The 25,624-nt window shown below is 39.0% G+C and overlaps 1 protein-coding gene and 1 long non-coding RNA gene across 9 annotated transcripts in view; one reads left to right on the top strand and one right to left on the bottom strand.

The window, feature by feature from the left end:
- The window catches only part of LOC139767381 (uncharacterized), a 332,929-nt gene that overhangs the window by 240,491 nt on the left and 66,814 nt on the right, over positions 1-25,624 (bottom strand). The window lies entirely within an intron of this gene.
- LOC139767314 (solute carrier family 15 member 1) overlaps positions 1-25,624 on the top strand; it is a 141,309-nt gene that overhangs the window by 73,719 nt on the left and 41,966 nt on the right. For 5 of the 8 annotated variants that reach the window (XM_071696613.1, XM_071696620.1, XM_071696641.1 and 2 more), the window contains 5 exons: positions 3,273-3,361; positions 10,305-10,469; positions 12,949-13,026; positions 22,902-23,072; positions 24,152-24,280. In XM_071696613.1, the coding sequence (XP_071552714.1) occupies positions 3,273-3,361; positions 10,305-10,469; positions 12,949-13,026; positions 22,902-23,072; positions 24,152-24,280 (632 nt within the window). Of the gene's footprint in view, positions 1-2,021; positions 2,105-3,272; positions 3,362-10,304; positions 10,470-12,948; positions 13,027-22,901; positions 23,073-24,151; positions 24,281-25,624 lie in introns of all 8 variants that reach the window. The other 3 variants (XM_071696631.1, XM_071696603.1, XM_071696659.1) reach the window with 1 other exon arrangement.

The raw sequence follows: 25,624 nt of genomic DNA, 5'->3' as shown, positions 1-25,624 counted from the left end.
GAGGAAGTACCAGGAGAGACTGAGTACAGAATGGAAAAAGGTGAGAATAAAGGACGTAAGGGGAGTGGGGGAGGAATGAGATGTATTTAGGGAAGCAGTAATGGCATGAGAAGCATGGGAGGTGGGCAGATTAGAGAGGGTAGTGAGTGGTGGGATGAAGAAGTAAGATTATTAGTGAAAGAGAAGAGAGAGGCATTTGGATGATTTTTGCAGGGAAATGATGCAAATGACTGGGAGATGTATAAAAGAAATAGGCAGGAGATCGAGAGAAAGGTGCAAAAGGTGAAAAAGAGGGCAAGTGAGAGTTGGGGTGAGAGAGTGTCATTAAATTTTAGGGAGAATAAAAAGATGTTTTGGAAGAAGGTAAATAAAGTGCGTAAGACAAGGGAACAAATGGGAACATCAGTGAAGGGAGCTAATGGGGAGGTGATAACAAGTAGTGGTAATGTGAGAAGGAGATGGAGTGAGTATTTTGAAGGTTTGTTGAATGTGTTTGATGTTAAGAGTGGCAGATATAGGGTGTTTTGGTCGAGGTGGTGTTCAAAGTGAGAGGGTTAGGGAAAATGATTCGGTAAACAGAGGAGAGGTAGCAAAAGCTTTGCGGAAGATGAAAGCCGGCAAGGCAGCGGGTTTGGATGGTATTGTAGTGGAATTTATTAAAAAAGGGGGTGACTGTATTGTTGACTGGTTGGTAAGGTTATTTAATGTATGTATGACTCATGGTGAGGTGCCAAAGGATTGGCAGAATGCTTGCATAGTGCCTTTGTACGAAGGCAAAGGGGATAAAAGTGAGTGCTCAAATTACAGAGGTATGAGTTTGTTGAGTATTCCTGGGAAATTATGTGGGAGGGTATTGATTGAGAGGGTGAAGGCATGTACAGAGCATCAGATTGGGGAAGAGCAGTGTGGTTTCAGTGTGGTAGAGGATGTGTGGATCAGGTGTTTGCTTTCAACATCTTCCAGTACAGTACCTTTTTCAGAAAGGTTTCATTAAATATTGTCTGAAGTATGTCATGACAAAATTTGGCCATGAACATAACCCCCTTTAAAATGGGTTCCAGAGATTCAACTTATGAGAGATTCAACTTGCAGCATTCAGTTCAGGAATGTAACCCCATCATAAGCTGAAGCCTTGCTGTATATGTTTAAAGCCAATGAAGTTACATTGGATGAAGTGTCTCTTGTTAGACAATGTGATCTCGTATATTCTTGTTTGGTTCTTACTGATTTAATTACTCAGCATTGTTTAGACAAGTTGTATACTTTTCACGTAATAGTAAGTTTTGAGTAGCCCTAACTTGTACAAAGTTCCCTCGAATTATGTTATTCAGGTAAGCCAAATATTAAGTTAAATTTTATGAATTATATGTTTGAAAGCTTTTAAGAAGTCTATGAAGAATTTTGCATTAAATGTTTTACAGATGATAATCTCATTATTTTTTCTGAAGGATCTTTTGCCCACTGTTAGTGGTGTGATTGTATTATAGCCATATGGTACTTTTAGATAACAGTTCAGTTTTATTTATAATTTTTCATGAAAGGTTCACTGGGGCTGTAACTAAACACACTAAGAGTTTATGACCACCTTGTCTCTCAGAAAATTTATTTCCCCCCATTATTCAAGCTCAGTTTTGTGTGATTTGCTCATTAAGAGAAACATTTTTTACAACTTGAGATTCAAGATAAATAAAATTCACAGCATGCTGTTATCCTTGTCTACCATTTTAGTTATACTCTTTCAGCCTAGATCAAGTGAAAATGAACTTGGAGATAAAAATGTAATATGTCATGTGTTAGGGTTGGCTACAATTATCAGTCAGGTTTGAATTAAGGATTATGACTGGTCATGTCACAGGCAACAAGTGCACTGATAGTTGTCATCCTTATTTGACTGAGCTTCCCTTTTCACTGATTATTTATTGTTTGGATTTGACATACAAGATAGTTTTAAGTATATGTAGCTGCAATCTTCCAACCAATAGTAAGGTACATTATTTTCTTAACAAATTATTATTCTTCAGTTCTGTTCCTGGCTGGATATTCAATGTATACAATCAAGCCACCAGAGGGTAACATAGTATTGCGGGTGGGGTCCTGTATAATGGTGAGTGGTCAGATATGGACCTTCTTGGTGGTGGGATAATCATTAATGTACTGTGTATGGCTGCATGCATTTTAAGAATAAGTTCCAGTGAGTTCAGGGGCTGAAAAAAAAATTCATCTTTTTATTTAGAGTGCATTGTGTATACACTTTCTAATGGTATTATCAACTTCAGCTGGAATTGTGATGTTGATTAGTTTCAGTATAGATCCTCTTTAGTTTGCTGATATGTATGAAACAGAAAACATTAATCAAATATTCTTTCATTTTCCCCATGCTTGTATGTAAGTGAGGTTACAGTTTGATTAATCAGTAAAAAATACATAGAGGAGTAATTCATTTATATTTCTTACTTTTTTAACGGTTATTACTGGTAATGATGAGAGGATTTTCTATTGTCCCTTGTGTATCTAATGTATAAGAGAGGTACTACATTACAGTGGCAGCACTCTGCACTCAGCTCAAGAGACATTGATAGGAGCCTGTGATTAAGAACTTACCAGGTGTTAGTTGCTACAATGCATGCAGAGCTAATCATTTACACTATTAATCAAAGACCTTGTTCAAGGTTAATTTTGGCCTAGGAGGTGGGAAACAGCATGAAGTAACTTGGCTTTCATTTCCTTTACATATCCATGAGACATTCAACCTGAATGTTTCTTTTGACAGAAAACTGCTACAGCTTTCTTCTAATATTTCATAGCCATAATTGCATTAATAGTTCGTGCATGTATCAATAACAATCAAAATTTAGATTTTGTTTTTTCATTACAATTATGTTACAAGTTATCATCAACATAAGAAATGTACATCATTGTGCACTGCAGTTTTCCTATAAAGCTATGGTAGGACTTCAGTAAGCATGATTTCATAACCTTGATTTAGGGTATATTTCTATAATTCACTGGTTAGTCTTTTCTGTGTTGATTTTTTGAGCTGCTTATGGGTAGCAGGGGATTCACCCATAATAGAACTAAAGTTGACTGATTATCTTATGTTGAAGGAAACATCAGGATAGATATCTGATAATGTACATTTAAGTGTGCTATGCATATTCAGTATTAAAGTAATAACAAATAACATCAGTTCTGCTATTTAATAAAAAGTATATAAGTCTGACAAGCTTCTTGCATGATAAGTATAACTGCCTTACATTTTGGATGCTCTTCAGTCATCTTTGTGGCTGGGTACCTTGCACATCAGTACAAGATCATCCCACCTCAGGGAAGTGTTTTGAACAACGTCTTTGGCTGCATCTGGGTAGGTGATGGGTTTTCTTGCATGCATTTTTTCTTATTTTAAGAAGCTTCTGTCATCATGCCATACTGATATCTTTATTTCAACTTTTTTGTTATAATTACAATACAATAAATGATATTTGATTTTTTAATAAGCTAAACATTTAGAATCTAATAAAGATATATGAATATCTTGACCTTGTTGGAAATTATGTTTCAGTAGAAACATTTTTTGGTTAATGTAGTTTTACCCATTTATTTAACTAACATTTTATAATTTTTCACCATACACTTGATTATTTTCAAAACATAAAAGCTATAATGTCACACTTTTACAGTGAACTTTTCTAGTACCCTTTTAGCAACATCTTTTACAGAAATGTGCAAAAAGACAAATGTAATTTGTGATAAGCTAATTTCCTTTTAACTAAGTGTATAACTTACAGATATATTGTTACTATACTTTTATTAAAAAAATCTATTCAGTATAACTGAACAAGGCAAGTATGATAGATATAGATAGGCTGATATATTTTAGTAGCATTAGACTGTGGTATACAGTATAACAAAATTCGATATATGTATAGACTGAGGTTTTTTTTTTTTTTTTGCTGTCTCCCGCGTTTGCGAGGTAGCGCAAGGAAACAGACAAAAGAAATGGCCCAACCCACCCCCATACACATGTATATACATACACGTACACACACGCAAATATACATACCTATACATCTCAGTGTACACATATATATACACACACAGACATATACATATATACACACGTACATAATTCATACTGTCTGCCTTTATTTATTCCCATCGCCACCTTGCCACACATGGAATAACATCCCCCTCCCCCCTCATGTGTGCGAGGTAGCGCTAGGAAAAGACAACAAAGGCCCCATTCGTTCACACTCAGTCTCCAGCTGTCATGTAATAATGCCCGAAACCACAGCTCCCTTTCCACATCCAGGCCCCACAGAACTTTCCATGGTTTACCCCAGACGCTTCACATGCCCTGATTCAATCCATTGACAGCACGTCGACCCCGGTAAACCACATCGATCCAATTCACTCTATTCCTTGCCCGCCTTTCACCCTCCTGCATGTTCAGGCCCCGATCACTCAAAATCTTTTTCACTCCATCTTTCCACCTCCAATTTGGTCTCCCACTTCTCCTCATTCCTTCCACCTCTGACACATATATCCTCTTGGTCAATCTTTCCTCACTCATTCTCTCCATGTGCCCAAACCATTTCAAAACACCCTCTTCTGCTCTCTCAACCACGCTCTTTTTATTTCCACACATCTCTCTTACCCTTACATTACTTACTCGATCAAACCACCTCATACCACATATTGTCCTCAAACATCTCATTTCCAGCACATCCACCCTCCTGCGAACAACTCTATCCATAGCCCAAGCCTCGCAACCATACACCATTGTTGGAACCACTATTCCTTCAAACATACCCATTTTTGCTTTCCGAGATAATGTTCTCGACTTCCAAACATTCTTCAAGGCTCCCAGGATTTTCGCCCCCTCCCCCACCCTATACTGTGTACTGTATACTGTGGTATACAGTATAATAAAATTCTACATATTTACTTTATTTATAAATATATCAGAATCCAATTTAATGAATGACTTCTAGTGTTACCCAAGACCTTTTATGAGGCTCCTGCAGCCCCAGTCTGCATTACTTCCAGTAGCAGGAAAGTGTGGAGTCATTTGGAATAGTATGTTCATTGATGAGAGACAGCCACATCAAAGGAGATGTTTTACTTGCAGTGTAACCTCTTGCAGTTTGAGTTGAAGAATGTGTGGAAGGTGAGAACATTATCTCGGAGAGCAAAAATGGGTATGTTTGAAGGAATAGTGGTTCCAACAATGTTATATGGTTGCAAGGCATGGGCCGTAGATAGGTTTGTGTGGGGGAGGGTGGATGTGTTGGAAATGAGATGTTTGAGGACAATATTTGGTGTGAAGTGGTTTGATCAAGTAAGTAATGAAAGGGTAAGAGAGATGTGTGATAATACAAAGAGTGTGGTGTAGAGAGCAGAAGAGGGTGTCACATGGAGAGAATGAGTGAGGAAAGATTGACAAAGAGGATATATGTGTCAGAGGTGGAGGGAACAAGGGGAATCGGGAGACTAAATTGGAAGGGGAAGGATGGAGTGAAAAAGATTTTGAGCGATTGGGGCCTGAACATACAGGAGGGTATAAGACGTGCGAGGAATAGAGTGAATTGGAACGATGTGGTACACTGGGGTCGACGTGCTCTCAATGGATTGAACCAGGGCATGTGAAGCGTCTGAGGTAAACCATGGAAAGTTTTGTGGGGCCTGGGTGTGGAAAAGGAGCTGTGGTTTCAGTACATTACATGTGACAGCTAGAGACAGAATGGGAAGGAATGTGGCCTTTGATGTTTTTTCCTATCGCTACCTAGTGCACAAGGGGATAGGGGGATGCCATTTCATGTGTGGTGAGGTGGCGACGTGAATGGATGAAGGCAGCAAGTATGAATATGTACCTGTGTATATATGTATATGTCTGTGTATGTTTATGTATGTATACGTTGAAATGTATAGGTATGTATATGTGCGTGCGTGGGTGTTTATGTATACACGTGTATGTGGGGGGGTTGGGCCATTCTTAATTTCTGTTTCTTTGGGCTACCTTCCTCATGTGGGAGACAGTGACAAAGGGAGCTGTGGTTTCGGTGCATTATACATGACAGCTAGAGACTGAGTGTGAATGAATGTGGCCTTTGTTGTCTTTTCCTAGTGCTACCTCGCGCACATGTGGGGGGAGGGAGTTGTTATTTCATGTGTGGCGGGGTGGCGACTGGAATGAATAAGGGCAGACAGTATGAATTATGTACATGTGTATATATGTATATGTCTGTGTGTGTACATATATGTATACGTTGAGATGTATAGGTATGTATATGTGTGTGTGTGTGGACATGTATGTATATACATGTGTATGTGGGTGGGTTGGGCTATTCTTTCGTCTGTTTCCTTGCACTACCTCGCTAACGCAGGAGACAGTGACAAAGTATAAAAATTATATACAGGTTTGGATGGTATTGCAGTGGAATTTATTAAAAAAGGGGGTGACTGTATTGTTGACTGGTTGGTAAGGTTATTTAATGTATGTATGACTCATGGTGAGGTGCCTGAGGATTGGCGGAATGCGTGCATAGTGCCATTGTACAAAGGCAAAGGGGATAAGAGTGAGTGCTCAAATTACAGAGGTATAAGTTTGTTGAGTATTCCTGGCAAATTATATGGGAGGGTATTGATTGAGAGGGTGAAGGCATGTACAGAGCATCAGATTGGGGAAGAGCAGTGTGGTTTCAGAAGTGGTAGAGGATGTGTGGATCAGGTGTTTGCTTTGAAAAATGTATGTGAGAAATACTTAGAAAAGCAAATGGATTTGTATGTAGCATTTATGGATCTGGAGAAGGCATATGATAGAGTTGATAGAGATGCTCTGTGGAAGGTATTAAGAATATATGGTGTGGGAGGCAAGTTGTTAGAAGCAGTGAAAAGTTTTTATCGAGGATGTAAGGCATGTGTACGTGTAGGAAGAGAGGAAAGTGATTGGTTCTCAGTGAATGTAGGTTTGCGGCAGGGGTGTGTGATGTCTCCATGGTTGTTTAATTTGTTTATGGATGGGGTTGTTAGGGAGGTGAATGCAAGAGTTTTGGAAAGAGGGGCAAGTATGAAGTCTGTTGGGGATGAGAGAGCTTGGAAGTGAGTCAGTTGTTGTTCGCTGATGATACAGCGCTGGTGGCTGATTCATGTGAGAAACTGCAGAAGCTGGTGACTGAGTTTGGTAAAGTGTGTGAAAGAAGAAAGTTAAGAGTAAATGTGAATAAGAGCAAGGTTATTAGGTACAGTAGGGTTGAGGGTCAAGTCAATTGGGAGGTGAGTTTGAATGGAGAAAAACTGGAGGAAGTGAAGTGTTTTAGATATCTGGGAGTGGATCTGGCAGCGGATGGAAACATGGAAGCGGAAGTGGATCATAGGGTGGGGGAGGGGGCAAAAATTCTGGGAGCCTTGAAGAATGTGTGGAAGTCGAGAACATTATCTCGGAAAGCAAAAATGGGTATGTTTGAAGGAATAGTGGTTCCAACAATGTTGTATGGTTGCGAGGCGTGGACTATGGATAGAGTTGTGCGCAGGAGGATGGATGTGCTGGAAATGAGATGTTTGAGGACAATGTGTGGTGTGAGGTGGTTTGATCGAGTAAGTAACGTAAGGGTAAGAGAGATGTGTGGAAATAAAAAGAGCGTGGTTGAGAGAGCAGAAGAGGGTGTTTTGAAATGGTTTGGTCACATGGAGAGAATGAGTGAGGAAAGATTGACCTAGAGGATATGTGTGTCGGAGGTGGAGGGAACGAGGAGAAGAGGGAGACCAAATTGGAGGTGGAAAGATGGAGTGAAAAAGATTTTGTGTGATCGGGGCCTGAACATGCAGGAGGGTGAAAGGAGGGCAAGGAATAGAGTGAATTGGAGCGATGTGGTATACCGGGGTTGACGTGCTGTCAGTGGATTGAATCAAGGCATGTGAAGCATCTGGGGTAAACCATGGAAAGCTGTGTAGGTATGTATATTTGCGTGTGTGGACGTATGTATATACATGTGTATGGGGGTGGGTTGGGCCATTTCTTTTGTCTGTTTCCTTGCGCTACCTCGCAAACGCGGGAGACAGCGACAAAGCAAAAAAAAAAAAAAAAAAAAAATATATATATATATATATATATATATATATATATATATATATATATATATATATATATATATATATATATATATATATATATTTTTTTTGCTTTGTCGCTGTCTCCCGCGTTTGCGAGGTAGCGCAAGGAAACAGACGAAAGAAATGGCCTAACCCACCCCCATACACATGTATATACATACGTCCACACACATCGCTCCAATCCACTCTATTCCTTGCATGCCTTTCATATATATATATATATATATATATATATATATATATATATATATATATATATATGTATATATATATATATATATATATATATATATATATATATATATATATATATATATATATATATATATATATATATATGCATTTTCCATACATATTCGCCATTTCCCCTGTCAGCGAGGTTATGCCAGGAAACAGATGATGAAAGACCCATCCATACACACACACATACATATACATATCAACATATACTTACATGCATACATATTCATACTTGCTTGCTCTCATCCATTCCCTGCGCCACCTCGCCCTGAAAGAAACAGTATCGCCACCCCCATGTCAGCAAGGCAGCACCAGGAAACAGACAAAAAAGGCCACACATCCGCTCACACTTAGTCTCTTGCTGTCATGTGTAATGCACCAAAAACACAGCTCCCTATCCTCAACAAGGCTGCATAGGCCTTTCCACGGTTTACCCCAGACATTTCACGTACCTTGGTTCAATCCACTGACAGCATGTCAACCCAGATATACCACATCATTCCAATTCACTCTATTCCTTGCATGTCTCTCACCCTTCTGCATGCTCAGGCCCCAATAGCTCAAAATCTTTTTCACTCCATCCTTCCACCTATTTGGTCTCCTGCTTCTTATTCCCTCCACCTCTGACATATATCCTCTTTGTCAACTTTACCTCACTTGTTCTATCCATATGTCCAAACCCTTTTAATGCACCATCTCCTGCTCACTCAACCACACTCATTTTGTTACCACACATGTCTCTTACCCTTTCATTACATACAAGATCAAACTGCTTCACACATATTGTCCTCAAACATTTCATTTCCAATACATCCATCCTCATCCATACAATTCTATCAATAGCCCATGCCTTGCAACCATATAACATTGTTGGAACTAATATACCTTCCAACATAGCCATTTTTGCTCTCAGAGATAATGTTCTTTCCTTCCACACATTCTTCATTGCTCCCAGAACCTTCACCCCCTCCCTTACAGTGAGGTTCCATTCTCTGCTACGTCCATTCCCAGATATATAAAAACTTTACTTCCTGCAATTTTTTCTCCATTCAAACTTACATTCCAATTAACTCGTCCCTCGACCCTACTGAACCTAATAACCTTGCTCTTATTCACATTTACTCTCAACTTTCTCCTTTCACACATTTGTCCAAACTCAGTCACTAACTTTTGTAGTTTCACGCTCGAATCAGCCACCAAAGCTGTATCATCAGCAAACAAAACCTGAGTCACTTCCTAGGCCTTCTCATCCCCAACAGACTGCATACTCACCCCTTTCTCCAAAACTCTTGCATTTACCTCCCTAACCACCACATCCATAAACAAATTAAACAACCATGGGGACATCACACAGCCATACAGCAGACCAACCTTCACTGGTAACCAATCTCTTTCCTCTCTTCCAACATACACATGCCTTACATCCTTGGTAAAAACTTTTCACTGCTTCTAGCAACTTACCTCCCATGCCATATACTCTTATGACCTACCACAAAGCATATCTATCAATCCTATCATATGCCTTCTCCAGATCTATAAATGCCACATACAAATCCATGTGTTTTTCTAAGTATTTCTCACATGCATTCTTCAAAGCAAACACCTGATCCACACACCCTCTACCACTTCTGAAACCACACTGCTCTTCTCCAATCTGATGCACTGTATGTGCCTTCACCCTCTCAGACTCTGCCAGCTTGTTGCATCACAAGTGAAAAATCAGTTTTGGTGAGGCTGTATTATTGGGAGTATAGTCTTGTCAAAGAAGTTCTCACTCCAAAGGAGTCTCTCTTTCCCTGCTTCAGGAAGTAGTGCATCTTTGGGCTGCAGAAGTCTTTAGAAAAGTTTTGAGTCACAGCAGGACTCTTCAATACAAACTGATCCTATGGTAATTATAAATAAACTAAAATGAAAATATATTAATTGATATTCTACTTAATTGTTCCCTTTTTCAGCATGCACTACAGCAGAAAGTCAGGTCTAACCAAGAGAAGGAGCACTGGCTGGATTATGCTGATGATAAGTTTGAAAAGCAGCTCATTCTTGATGTTAAGGTCTTGCTAAAGATTCTCCTACTTTATATTCCACTCCCATTCTTTTGGGCCTTGTTTGATCAGCAGGTACGTATGTATGTCTTGTCTCTTTACTGGAAATTATTCACTCAAGGTTTAGTTAACAAGCAAGCTTCTGTAAGTGTAAACTGAAATGCAGTAGTCAACTTGGACAAAATCTAAGAGTATATGGTGTGGGATGTAAGTTGCTAGAAGCAGTGAAATGTTTTTGCCAAGGATGTAAGGCATGTGTAAGAGTAGGAAGAGCGGAGAGTGACTGGTTCCCTGTGAATGTCAGTTTGTGGCAGGGGTGTGTGATGACCCATGGTTGTTTGATTTCTTCATGGATGGGGTGGTTAGGGAGGTAAATGCAAGAGTTTTGGAAAGAGGGGCAAGTATGCAGTCTGTTCTGGATGAGAGGGCCTGGGAAGTGAGTCAGTTGTTCACTGATGATACAGCTCTGGTGGCTGATTCAGGGTGAAAAACTGCATAGGTTGGTCACTGAGTTTGGAAAAGTTTGTGAAAGCAGAAAGTTGATAGTAAATGTGAATAAGAGCAAGGTTATTAGGTTAAGTAGGGTTGAGGGACAAGCTAATTGGAATGTGAAATTAAATGGGGAAAAATTGGAGGAAGTGAAGTGTTTTAGGTATCTGGGAGTGGACTTAGCAGCGGATGGAACCGTTAAAGTGCAAGCAAATCAAAGGGTGGGGAGGGGGCGAAGGTTCTGGGAGCATTGAAGAATGTGTGGGAGGAGAGAATGTTATCTCGAATAGCAAAAATGGGTATGTTTCAAGGAATAGTAGTTCCAACAATGCTATATGGTTGTGAGGCATGGGCTATAGATAGGGTTGTGCGGGGGAAGGTGGATGTGTTGGAAATGAAATGTTTAAGGACAACATGTGGTGTGAAATGATTTGATCAGGTAAGTAATGAAAGGGTAAGAGAGACACGTGGTAATAAAAAGAGTATGGTTGAGAGAGCAGAAGGGGGTGTGTTGAAATGGTTAGGACATAGGAAGAGAATGAGCAAGGAAAGGTTGACAAAGAGGATATATGTGTCAGAGGTGGAGGGAAGAAGGGAGAGACCAAATTGGAGGTGAAAAGATGGAGTGAAAAAGACTCTGAGCGATCAGGACCTGAACATACAGGAGGATGAAAGGCATGCAAGGAATAGAGTGAATTGGAATGATGTGATATACCATGGTTGACATGCTGTCAATGGACTGAACCAGGGCATGTGAAGCATCTGGGGTAAACCATGGAAAGGTCTGTGGGGCCTGGATGTGGAGAGGGAGCTGTGGTTTTGGTGCATTACACATGACAGCTAGAGACTGAGTGTGAACAAATGTGGCCTCTCTTGCTATTTTTTAAGTGGCAGGGTAGTGACATGAATAGATGAAGACAAGCAAGTATGGATATGTACATGTGTATATATGCATATGTCCGTGTATGTATATGTGGATATGTATATGTATGTATAATGCCTGTATGGACATTTATGTAGATTTGTGTGCTGAAAAAGTACTGGTGATTGGGAATACCTGGTTTAAAAAGAGAGATATACATAAGTATATGTATGATAGTAGGAGAGACGGCCAGAGAGCATTATTGGATTACATGTTAATTGATATATGTGTGAAAGAGAGACTTTTGGATGTTAATGTGCTGAGAGGTGCAACTGGAGGGATGTCTGATCATTGTCTTGTAGAGGTGAAAGTGAAGATTTGTAGGGGTTTTCAGAAAAGAAGAGAAAATGTTGAGGTGAAGAGAGTGGTGAGAATAAGTGAGCTTGGGAAGGAGACTTGTGTGAGGAAGTACCAAGAGAGACTAAGTGCAGAATGGAAAAAGGTGAGAGCAAAGGATGTAAGAGGAGTGGGGGAGGAATGGGATGTATTTAGGGAAGCAGTGATGGCTTGCGCAAAAGATGCTTGTGGCATGAGAAGCATGGGAGGTGGGCAGGTTAGAAAGGGTAGCGAGTGGTGGGATGAAGAAGTAAGATTATTAGTGAAAGAGAAGAGACGCATCTGGATGATTTTTGCAGGGAAATAGTGCAAATGACTGGGAGATGTATAAAAGAAAGAGGCAGAACATCAAGAGAAAGGTGCAAGAGGGCTATCACTGTATTTTTTGTGTGCCTTTTCGTTCATAACTTTTTTGTGTGTGCACTGAGGGTTGCCAAAAAATCATTTGCATACCAATAAATTTATATACTCCATACATGTATCCTTTTCCCCTACCCCTTGTTTTCACACTTATTCTATCCCTTTATACCATTTTTTTCCATACAGTACATAATTTTTATTTTTCTTTTGTTTCTTTTTTTATTCAAAACCTGCCCTCAGTGAAGACTTGTTTCTTAATAGAGCTAATGTCATATGAGAAATTGATTTATATGGATAAAACTGTAGTCAGAAATAAAAAGTTTAGAAACAACAAAATATGTATGTAGGTGATAGTATTGTCAGAAAAAGTGGGTAGACTTGTTTAACATTAATGTTTGAGGAGTGATTTAAGAATACTTAAATTTTCTATTTTTTCTTACTTTTAAGGGATCACGATGGACATTCCAAGCCACTCGCATGGATGGAGAGCTTGGAGGGTGGACACTAAAGCCAGACCAGATGCAGGTGGGGTTTTTAAGATGCTTTATGCAAGATAATGATTCTAGCTGTCTCTACTTAAGTTGCACTTTCAGTAACAGGCTCGTAAAGCTACTTTATATGAGGCAAGGCTGGTGAGGCTACTTTATATGAGGTAAGGCTTGTAAGACTACTTTATATGAGGCAAGGCTGGTAAGGCTACTTTATATGCAGTATGGTTTGCAAAGCTATATTTTGTGAAGCAGCGCAAGTAAAGTTACTTTTTATGAAGCAAGACTGGTAATGCTATGTTATGTGATGCAGTGTGGGCAAAGCTGCTTTACATGAAGCAGGGCAGGTAAATCTACTTTATATTTAGTAAGGCTGGTAAAGCCACTCTCTTTGAAGCAAGGGTGATAAAGCTGCTGTATATGAAACAAGGCTGATAAAGCTTCTTTATATGCAACAAGACTGGTAAAGCTGCTTTTATGATGCAGTGCTGGTAAAAATACTTCATTTGAAGCAAGACAAGTAAAGCTATTATATGTGAAGCAAGCTTGGTAAAGCTACTTCTTATGAAGCAAGTAATTCTATTTTAGTTATGTCTTTGTGTATTAGGTTAATCAAATGTTTAAAATCACTTGCTATTTACATGGCCATTGAGTATCTTATCGACTTTGTGCAACTTATGCCACACCTCACAAGATCTTCCTACATGCTGTTTACTCTTTTCCATCTATTAAGAATTATCATTACCAGCTGTCTGACTTTCTTCTCAGCAACAGTCTGAGTGTGCCTATAGTTCTTCTCTTTATTTTTCCATCAGAATCTTTTTGAGTATTCCCTCTTTTTATAACTATGGCTTACCCCCACTCAGATGATACGACTAGAAAAGTGTTGCTGCTTCTTTTGTCTCTGCTATTACTTTACCTGTTGCTCTTATGTAGGTCTTATTATGCTTTCAAAGATAACCATGCAATCAGGCAGTGATTCCCTGTTTCTTTCATGATTTTGGAAGGCCTACCGCTTGTGTACAAGCAAGGTAGGGTAAGGTAGAACATGAAGGTGCCTCTGAATGGTAGATGCATTAGATTTTCAGTTTGAGTGAGCCTAATTTTTCAATTCAAATAGGATTTAGAATCAAAACTTTCGAAGTATATACTGAATATAGAGTGTTGCCATCTTCAATGAATTGGCATCTTTTCTTCCTTGTATTTGTCTCCTTTGAAGGAGACCCATTTTGTAAGAGAGTAAATGCAAGACATTGTGTAATGAACAAGTGCAGTACACTACTGTATAAAAATGCAGCTTGTCAGAGGGGAGTAAAATTTTTATTCTTAATGTAACCGAAAGGCAGCACTTTGTAAGTTAAAAATCTAAATTCTCATCATCATGTTCCTGTACAAATTGCTCTGATAAGCTTAAATACTGGTACTTATATTACTTTAGAGAATAATTGTGGACATCTAGCACTTCCTGAATCAGGAATAGCTAGTATGAATTCAATTACAGGAATGTACTAAAACACATAGTTAAAACCAGGCTAGAGATGAAACTCCACAGAGCAAATATTTGATGTTATGGTGACTTGTTAAGGAGCAAGACCTGGGGGTGACACAACTAGAAATAGAACTGAAAAACTGAGGAAGCATTCCACGGATCATGGAGGTAGTTAAGAAACTATAGAGGAACAAAAATACAAATTAGTGGAGAGGATTTAGGAGATACAACACTAAAGCATATGACAAGGGTCCCGTGCAATGATTTATGGGATATGTTAAGGATATATGGGGTAGGGGAATAACTATTGGATGTTATGAAAGCCTTGTGTAGAGTAGCAAAAGCATGTGTGAGAGTGGATGGAGAGTTGATTGAGAGCTTCAGTATACATTAGGGCTGCTTGATGTCACCATGGCTTTCTAATTCATGAATGGATGGAGTGATAAGAGATGAAAGCAAAACTAGGGAAAGGGCATGCAGAGATGGAGTGTGGTGGTGAGTGACAAGTCTGCAAATGATACTGTGTTGTTTGCTGAAAGTGAAAGGAGTTGCAGAGGGTTACAAATGTAATTTATGATGTGTGTAAGCGTAGTGATTGAAGGTAAATGTGAGTAAAGGTTTAAAGGTTTAAAAGGAAACAGAGTGAAAGTTTAGATTCTGCAAATCCCTATAGAGTGGAGAAGAAAGTGTACTAAACTGTATTGTAGATAAGGGGGAGAAAAGACTCGTAGAGGTGACAAAATTTAAGAATTCAGGAGCTATTTTGGGTAAGTTTGTTAATATGGAGGGAGAGAAAGGGAGAGAGCAATACATGGCAAAAGAGTCATTGAATGATGGAGGGTACAAGTGTAAGTATGGAAGAGTAGAAAGAATTAAGGGACAGCATAGTCCTCCCAGCCTTGACCTATGCAGCCAAAACATGGACATGAAATGAGTCACAGAGGTCAAGATTCCAGGCCGTGGTTATGAAATACTTGAGAGCAGCATATGGAATGACTAGATGGAATGAAAAAGGAAATGAGGGATGTATTATAGCTTTGATATAGCAGGGAATGCAAAGTTAATGAATTGTGAAATGGTATATTGGGTGAAATGTAATACTCTGGGTGCTCTGGGCATAAGGAAAGAATGCAAGACAGGGAGTTTACAGGAAGAGTGTGTAATAGTACAGTTAAAAGGGTTGGTATGAGAGGAAGACCACCTGTGACACGGATAAAATTAGTAGAATACCGGAGGGAGATAAATGGTGGAAAAATGCAGAGAATGGTGTATGTGAGGAGGCATGTAAGGACAGGGATATGTGGAGACTTTTTTATTGTAGCCACTCCCTATATGGGAATTCCTGGAGGGAACAGGCACCAAAGATATAGGTAGAAAGATACACAGATTGAGGGTGAAGCCCTTAAAAAGCAAAGAAAGTCAGATGGGTGTTCTCTGGATGTACTAAGGGCTGGTCAGTCGAGGGAAAGGACTAAAATGCATATAAAGTCTATTGAAGTTAATTTTGAGCAGTGGATTTCAGGAGCAGCACTGGCACCTGTTTAGAGAAATGAAAGGACTAAAGCATGTACAAAGCTATTGATTCAGTATTGACAACTGTTCAGTTAGAGAAAAGGACCTTAACACACACACAGACTAAAGATAGCAGAGGGCAGGGAAGTGTAGAAGAAGCATTTCCAGCTGATCAAAAGAATGTGAAGAGTGATGGAGATGAACATAGACCCAGGGCGAGATGCACAGTTTTACAAAGGAAATTAAGTTTATTACAAAATAATATATTTATAACTATTATACTTAATTGCCGTTTCCTGCATCACAATTTAGCGCAAGGAGACAGATGAAGAAAGGCCCAACCACTTATATACACATTTATATATATAATCTCCCATACATGCACATATACATACATATACATACACAGACATACACATATACACATGTACGTGTTCATATTTACTGCCTTCATCCATTCCTGTCGCCACCCCGCCACACTGGAAACAGCATCCCCCCCCCCCCCCCCCTCCTTCCAGTGTGGTAGTACCAGGAACAGACAAAAAAGGTCACATTCATTCACACTCAGTCTCTAGCTGTCATGTATAATGCACCAAAACCACAGCTCCCTTTCCACATCCAGGCCCCACAGACTTTCCATGGTTTACCCCAGATGCTTCACATGCCCTGGTTCAATCCAATGACAGCATGTCGACCCCAGTATACCACATCTTTCCAATTCACTCTATTCCTTGCTCGCCTTTCACCCTCCTGTATGTTCAGGCCCTGATCACTCAAAATCTTTTTCACTCCATCCTTCCACCTCCAATTTGGTCTCCTGCTTATCCTTGTTCCCTCCACCTCTGACACATATATCCTGCATACTTGCCCCTCTCTCCAGAACTCTTGCATTCACTTCCCTAACCACCCCATCCATAAACAAATTAGACAACCATGGATACATCACACACCCAGCTGCAAACTGACATTCACTAGGAGCCAGTCACTTTCCTCTCTTCCTACTTGTACACATGCCTTACATCCTTTGTAAAAACTTTTCACTGCTTCTCACAACTTACCTTCCACACCATATACTCTTAAAACTTTCCACAAAGCATTTCTATCATCTCTATCATATGCATTCTCCAGATCCATAAATGCAACATACAAATCCATCTGTTTTTCTAAGTATTTCTCACATACATTCTTCAAAGTAAACTCCTGATCCAAACATCCTCTACCACTTCTGAAACCATACTGCTCTTCCCCATTCTGATGCTCTGTACATGCCTTTACCCTCTCAGTCAATACCCTACCATATATTTTCCCAGGAATACTTAACAAACTTATGCTTCTGTAATCTGAACACTCACCTTTATCCCCTTTGCCTTTATACAGTGGAACTATGCATGCATTCCACCAATCCTCAGGCACTTCACCATGATCCATACATACAGTGAATATCCTTACCAACCAAAATAATAAGCACCATTAAATATGAAGCAATCAATGAAGTATATTTGCTAGTTGATGGAAGGTTTAGAAAAATACAGAGCACAAAGAACCAGTGTTTGCTAGCTAAATTAGAGATTATAGAGATAGAGACACAGAGGTTGGCATTTTTGCACCAAGGGATATAGCTAAAAAGTGCATGGTACCAATATCAAAATAATTAGTAAAGCAGGAGGTTGGTAAAAGTAAACCACTGACTACTTTTGGCTTCAAAGATCATACACCAGATAAGGAATACAAGGGGAAAAAAAGGAGCAAATGCATACAAAAAGATTGCTGGAGACTATAGGATAGCCAGATATGTTTTCTGTGATAAAGGAAAGAGAAGAATTGATGGTTATAACCAAGACGTAAGAGGGTGACCAGCATTGGTTACATTTAATTTGTCAATCCAAGAAATACTTAGAAAAACTACAAATCTTTTAAGCATGGCAAAATTCAGTGACAAAGTTACCAAGTGTGATAAAATCAGAGGAACAGAGGGAGAAAAATGAAGAGTACAGTCAGAAGACAAAAAACTGGAAGAGGAAGAAGCAGCCCCACCAACACTACAAAGAGGTCAGGATAGTTAGATGGTAATGTCAGACTAAAAGTAATGTATTCAAAAGTTGATTTAGTGGTAAAGAGCTGGAACTGAAGGATCATGTAAGGGAAAGTGCACTTGATATTGGTAGATTCCTGGAAACTATGCTTACTAAAGAAACAACTCACCCGCTTTCCCCTGAGGGGTACATGATAGCAGGGAAGGAAAGAGAAAGCATAGGAGGGGGACTAGCCCTCTTAATAAAAGATAGCATGAAGATTCAAAAAATAATGGAAGATGGCAGACAGTATATAATGGGAAGAGTAACTGTAGGGAAGAACATTCTGATGTTAACTCTGTAATCCTCCAAAGAACTGCAGTCTTCTGGGTAAAATATATGATGATAATAATGACAGGATAATCAAGATGGTACATGAAGCAGTGAAACACTCATTTTTTTTAGAGATGGTAAAGTACTGATAATGGTGGATTTCAATTATAAGGATGAACTAGGGAATTTGGATTTTCATAGTGATCAGGAATTCTGGTTACAAGTTTTTTGTGTGTTTAAAGGAAAATTCCCTATATCAAACAAGTCAGGGAGCACTCTAGGATGAGAGGAACCGATACACCAACATTGCTAGATCTAAACTTCACACGTACTAGCATGGATATTGAGAACATTATGTATGATACACAAGTTGAAAGAAGTGATCTTGTAATGCTTAAGTTTGACTATGTGGTACATAAGGACTTCAAAAAAGTAGAGGTGCCACAAGACATGAAGAAGAGATAAAATGATGTAAACTACACAAACTTTAATAATTTCTAAGGTAATGCAAATTGGAAAATGGAGTTCAGTAGTCAGGAACCAGGGCACTGTGGTAAGAGGTTCTGTGAATTTTTTTATGAAAGAGTAGAGTTATGGGTACTTCAAGGCTCAGATACAGAAAGATCAGTAAGAAAGGAATGGATCAATAAAAGATGTCATAAAGCAAAGGAGCTTCAAGATGTGCAGTGGTGAAGATACAGATGGAAATCCAGCTTGCAAGCATTTGCACGGTATAAGAGCATGAAATGAGTATAGCAAGATACAGGAGGAAAAAAAGAATCTTTGAAAATAATATTGTGGTCAAGGCAGGTGAAAATCCAAAACTTTTCCACAAGTTCTAATCAGGATACAGTTTTATATAAAGGAACAGCTAATTAGGCTAAGAGATTTAGAGGGAAAAATTTAGTGGATGATGTAAGGATATGAGGAACTGTATAAGTTCAGAGTTTTCACAGTGGAAGACACTATAGTCCCAACACCACTGAGTTGGAATGGGGAGGCGATTGTGGAAATCATGGAGATATCTAGAAAAGATATTAACAGAATACTAAAAGAACTTGACCCATACAAGGCTTATAGTTTGAGAAGTAGGTGACTGTAAGTTCTTATATACCTGGTAATGAGCAGAGTGAAGAGGGGAGGCAGGTGTTTTAAGAAGAACCAAGTGAGTGTGTCAGCAGTTTTGATGCAAGGGATAAACTGAAAGCGAGTGAATTTAATGCAAGTTTGGTTGATGTGGCAGTTGAGGGTATAACTGGGGGCATGGGGTACCCAATGTGAATGAAAAATGTTGAACAGCTTGTGGAGTTGTGCTGAAAAAGCATTGATGATTGGGAATACCTGGTTTACAAAGAGTGACCTACTTCAGTATATGTGAGTGAGTGAGTGAGGTTAATGGTTAGCAGACATTACTGGATTATGTACTATTTGACAGACATGCTCAAGAGAGACTTTTGTATGTAAATGTGCTGAGCGGGGAACCTGATGTGATGTCTGGTCACTTCTTGGTGGAGGTGAGAATGAAAGTTTGTAGAGGCTTTAGGAAAAGAAGTAATGATGTGGATGGGAAGAGGATGGTGAAAGTGAGTGAGCCTGGAAAAAGAGGCTTGAGTAAGGAGATATCATTAGAAGTTGGGTGATTAATGGCAAAAGGGGAAAGTAAACTAAAAGGAATTTTGGGAATTAGTGCTTACATGTGTGAGAGGAGTGTGAAGCATATGGAAAATTGAATGTGAGAAAGGGGAGCAAATGGTAGGATGAGGAAGGAAAGTTTTTAATGAGAGAGGAGAAATTTGTAGGGGTAATGCTTGCACAGAAAGAGTGAGAGTGATTAGATGTACATGATGAAGCAGCAAGAGGTCAAGAAAAGGTGCAGGTGATGAAAAATTTGGCAAATAATGGTTAGAATGATAAGTTTCAGCAAGCTTCAGGAAGGATAAGAAAATGTTTGGAAGGAGATGAACAATGTAGAGAACAAACAAAAATTCAAGAACAAATGGGAACATGAGTGAATGAAGCAGAGAGGGAAGTGGTAACAAACAGAGAAGAGGTCAAGAGGAATTGGAGTGAATATTTTGAAAAACTTTATTGTGTTCCATAGTATGGTGGCAGATATGGGGTATTTGAATCATGGGGGAATCATGGTAAGTGGTTAGTGAAAAGAGAAGAGGTGGTGAAAGCCTTCCATAAGATGAAATGTGGCAAAGCGAATGGAGTGGATGGGTTCAAGTTTAATTTCTCAATAAAGGTTGGGGGTAACAATTTTGCTGATTAGTTAGTTAGGATTTTCAGTGTATGAATAGCTTAGGTGTGATGCCAGAGGATTGGAGGAATGCTTATATAGTGCCATTGTATAAATGCAAAGGGGACAAAAGTGAATATTTGTATTACAGAAATATAATTTTAAGTATATCTAGTCAGTTTTATGGGAGAATAGGGATTCAAGAGGGTGGTGGCATGCAAAGAGTACAAGATTGAGGAGGGAAAATGTAACTCCAGTTGAGGAAATCTGGATTAGGTGTTTGCTGTGAAGAATGGTTGCTTGAAATACTTAGAGAAACTGAATGATTTGTATGTAGCAGTTATGGATCTGGAGAAAGTGAATGGCAGAACTGATACAGAATCTTCGCGAGAGGCATTACTGTTATATAGTGTGGGAGGAAAGCTACTAGAAATAGCAAAGAATTTCTGTCAAGTGTAAGGCTTTTGTGCAGTGAGGAAGAGATGAGGGTGAGTGGTTTCAGAAGAACATGGATCTGCAGCAGAGGTGTGTAATGTTACTTTGGCTATTTAATTTGACTTGAGAGAGGGTGGTATAGGAGGTGAATGAAAGGGTCTCTGAAAGAGGGACAGGTTTGCAGTCTCCTGGGGATAGGGAAGGCCTCAAAGGTGAGTCAGTTGGTGTTTGCTGATGAAACAGCTTCAGTGGCACACTCGAGTGAAAAACTGAAGAAGCAATTGTAATTACTTATTTCTACTTTATGGAGAGGGAGTTTTACACTTGTGGAGCCCTATCTCTTGAACAAGCTCTGTCATGCAGCATTTTAAATTTATGTAGGCTGTTTGCATTAACCATATCATTAGTCATTCTGTTCCTTCGTCCACCTCTCTTTTACCATAAAAGATTTCTTTTCATCCTTTTTGGTAAATTTCTAAATTTCATGTTATGTCCTCTGGTTGCTCTATCCTTACATCTCTCAGAGAATGGGTCACTGTTCACACTGTCAGTATGTTTTAAAAGTTTAAACTCTTCTGAGTTTGAGAGTGTGAATAAAAATAAGGTTATTAAGTTTAGCATGGGAGAGAAACATGTTGGTTGGAATGTGACTTTGAAAGAAGAGAACCTGGAGGAAGTGGAGTGTTTTAGATACCTGGCAGTGGATATGGCAGTGGGTGGAACCAAGGGAGCTGATGTAAGCCATAGAGTGAGAGAGAGGCTAAGGTCTTGCCTGCATTGAGGAGTCCCAGTTTTGTATAGATGCAAACTGTGAGCTCTTGATAAAAACGTATTATAGGGTAAGTGATGGGTGTGGCAGTAAGAAAAGTATGGCTAAGAGAGCTAAAGAGAATGTACTGAAGTGTTCTGGAGATATGGAGAGGATGAGTGAGAAGCTGACCAAGAGGGTACATGTGACAGAAATGGAGGGATCATGGAGAAGGGGGAAGTGAAGGACAAGATGAAGGGACAGAGGGACAGTTTACATGTGTGACTAGGGTCTGAACATGCTGGTGGGTGTGAGGCATGAATGTAAGAGAGAGGATTGAAGCAATGTCGTAAATAGGAGGCTTTGTACTATCACTTTAAGCCATGGAAAGGTCTGAGGGGCTTGGTGGTGTGTATTGGCCTCTGATTTTAGTGCATTATACATGACAGTTAAAGAAGGGATGTCAGTGAATGAAGCCATTCTTCATTTGTTGCTGGCAAAATCTCACTATGCAGGAAAAAGCTAACAAGTATGAAAATTCTATCAGATTGACTAGAAATATGTAATGAATGGTAAATAAAATACCTCAGAGAACTTAAATACATCTGGGCTTAAATGGAACTTGAGTTTTAAATTTGGAGTGAGGAAAGTCCAGATCTTAATTGTTCGACTCTATGCAGAGCTTGTTTTATCTGTTAAAAAGTAAACAGTACAAAATTAGCTCCATATGAAGAAACCCATGCAAAGTGAGGGAAATATGAATTTTGCACAGGTATCACACTTAAACAGATAATACCAGTTATGTTTAGTCACTGTCAAAAGTTATGATAGTTTGTTTTCAAATGAGATCTCATTTTCACAGTCATCCTACTTAAAGTTCCAAGGCATAGTTTGAGTTTCAAAATCCTTACTTTTGAAATGAGCAGCTGACATATATACATATATATAGCTGAAAGTAAAGTGTCATGAGCTGGGAGCATGCAAGCAATCAGGAGGCAAAGGCAGTGTTAGATGGAAACCTTGAAGCATGCACTGTGCATTTTATTTGCATGATCCCATTGATGAAAACTGATGTCCCATAGATGCATTATTTCAAGTACTTTAAGACAAATCTCTCATTAAGAACGTTTCTCCCCTGTAGGTTGTGAACCCATTCTTCATTCTGTTGCTGATTCCTGTGTTTGATAGCTTCATATATCCTGTGTTGGCACGCTGCAATCTTCTTAAGCGACAGCTACCAAGGATCTTCACAGGTGGTGTCTTGGCAGGTGTGGCTTTCCTTGTCTCAGGATTCTTGGAACTTAAGCTTGAGGTTGGTATTTTCAGAAGTCATTTCAAAGTATTCCTTCATATACAGGGTCAGAAACTAAAGGGGACAAGAAAATCCAGGAAGCTCAAAAAGAAATTCAAAGGCATTCTTTTGGTAAATTGAGAAATAACCTTTCTTCTTGTGTGTTTGAGACTAATAATAGAATGCAGCACTTTATATCCTGTATTATAATGCCATGTAGTCCACCATTAGGCAATACATCCTGGAATTTCAATATGGCAACAATAGCTTGAACAAAAGGCTCCAAACATTAAGTTTGTTTATATTTGTAACAAGTATCTTGTGGAGGAGGACTAATTTGTTATGATAGTAGCAGAAGTAGTAGCTCTGGTAGTTATAGTTATTTTCTTTGTTGTTTTAGATGTTATTACCAGAAGAGAATGTCTGCGTCTCCATGGAAGTCTTCAGTCACTCTTTAAACCCCAGACAGACATGAATCCAGCTTACACCCTCCAGTCACTTTGAATAGACAGTCTCTTCTCTCTTGTTGAACAAAACACTAATCATTCTAGGCATCACATATGACACACACAAATCACCCCCACACCAATATCAGGAGCCTTTTTGATAGAGGAAAGGACAAAAGCAGCTACTGAATTAGTTGAAATAATATCAAAAGCTGCTCAGATAGAGAAAAGGTCTGACACGCACAAACACAAACTGACAAAAGTAGGGAAGATTAGGAAAGAAGCATAGACCCAGGGTAACACAAACAGAAGTACACAGGAAACTGAGCAGACTAGTCAAGAAGATAATATATACTGTTAAAGATAAAGCAACCAGGGAAGTATAGGGGCTAGCTGATGGAAGATTCAGAAAAGTACCAATGCTTGCTAGCAAAAAAGAGAGACTACAGAGAAAGTTAGAGCCATAGAGGCTGACATTTTCACACTGATGGATATAGCTGAAAAGTGGGTGGCACCAAAACTAGAGAGATCAGTAAAGCAGGAGACTGATATATATCACTCATTCATTATTTTTGCCTTTGATAAGTATGGTTTACTTTAATGAGTCAATGAACAAATTTCAGTTGAAAAAATTCATAAACTTCTTTCTTGCAGACAACTTATCCTGTACCAGTGAAGAGTGGAGAGACAAGAATTTCATTCATCAATGGATTACCATGTAATGTTAACCTTGGTGTCCCCTGGAAAGACCAAGATATTACACTCTCAAACCTTGAAGAACATGTGAGTGAATCTAGGAGAGATTTATCAAGTCTGATAAAACTTAGTTTATTTTTCATGGTCGCATGTAATTATGTTGACTGATGAGAGTAAGGAAACGTTATCAAAAATATACACTGGGATTGTTTGCATTTGAGTTTGGCAAAAAAAGTTGAAGTCTTTAGACAAAATATTTCATCTGTGGCATTAGTATTTTACCTAGATATTGATTAACATATTTTCATTTTGTTGCTAGGTTTACAATGAACAACGGATATTTCTGATTGAATATCTAGCATTCATACTTACGTAAAAAAAAGACATATTAAAAATATATTGTAAAAAAAAGAAGTTGCTGCATACTAACAATGAAAAAGCACTTAAAACTTTTGAAATCATCTATATATCCATCCAAATCTCTCTTTCTCTATAGTTGAAGGTAGGGGGCTGAGGTTTTAGTGCATTACACATGACTGTTAGAGAATGGATGCAGGTAAATGAGGCCTTTTATTCACCTGTTCCTAGTACTACCTTACTAGTGCAGGAAATATAGTAAAAAATAATAGGGAAGACGGAATACTTCCCATATATTCCCTGTGTGTTGTAGAAGGCAACTTAAAGGGGAGGGAGCTGGGGGCTGGAAATCCTGCCCTCTCATTTTTTACTTTTCCAAAAAAAAAGGAACAGAGAAGGGGGGCAAAGTTAGGATATTCCCTCAAAGGCTCAGTCCTCAGTTCTTAATGCTACCTTGCAAATGCAGGAAATGGCAAATATGTATCGGAAAAAAAAATATATTTATATTTATTTATTATACTTAATTGCCCTCTCCTGCATCAGTGAGGTAGCACAAAGAAAATGACAAGGAATGTCCCAACCCACCCACGTACACATGTATGTACATAAACGCCCATACATGCATATATACATACATATACATTTCAACGTATACACACATATACATACACAGACATAAACATATATACACATGTACATAATCATACTTGCTGCCTACATCCATTCCCATCGCCACCCCACCACACATGAAATAGCATCCCCCCACCCCACCACCACCACCATTGAGGTAGTGTCAGGATGACAAAATAGGCCGCATTTGTTCAAACACAGTCTCTAGCTCTCATGTGTAATGCACTGAAACCACAGCTCCCTTTTCACATCCAGGCCACATAGACCTTTCCATGGTTTACCCTAGATGCTTCACATGCCCTGGTTCAATCCACTGACAGCACGTCAACCCCAGCATAACACATTGTTCTAATTCACTGTATTCCTTGCACATCTTTCACCCTCCTGTATCTTCAGGCCCGGATCAATTTGAATCTTTTTCACTCCATCCTTCCACCTCCAATT

Source organism: Panulirus ornatus, chromosome 4 (assembly GCF_036320965.1).
Source record: "Panulirus ornatus isolate Po-2019 chromosome 4, ASM3632096v1, whole genome shotgun sequence".
Classification (NCBI taxonomy): domain Eukaryota; kingdom Metazoa; phylum Arthropoda; class Malacostraca; order Decapoda; family Palinuridae; genus Panulirus; species Panulirus ornatus.
This window is presented reverse-complemented; position numbering and strand designations above follow the sequence as displayed.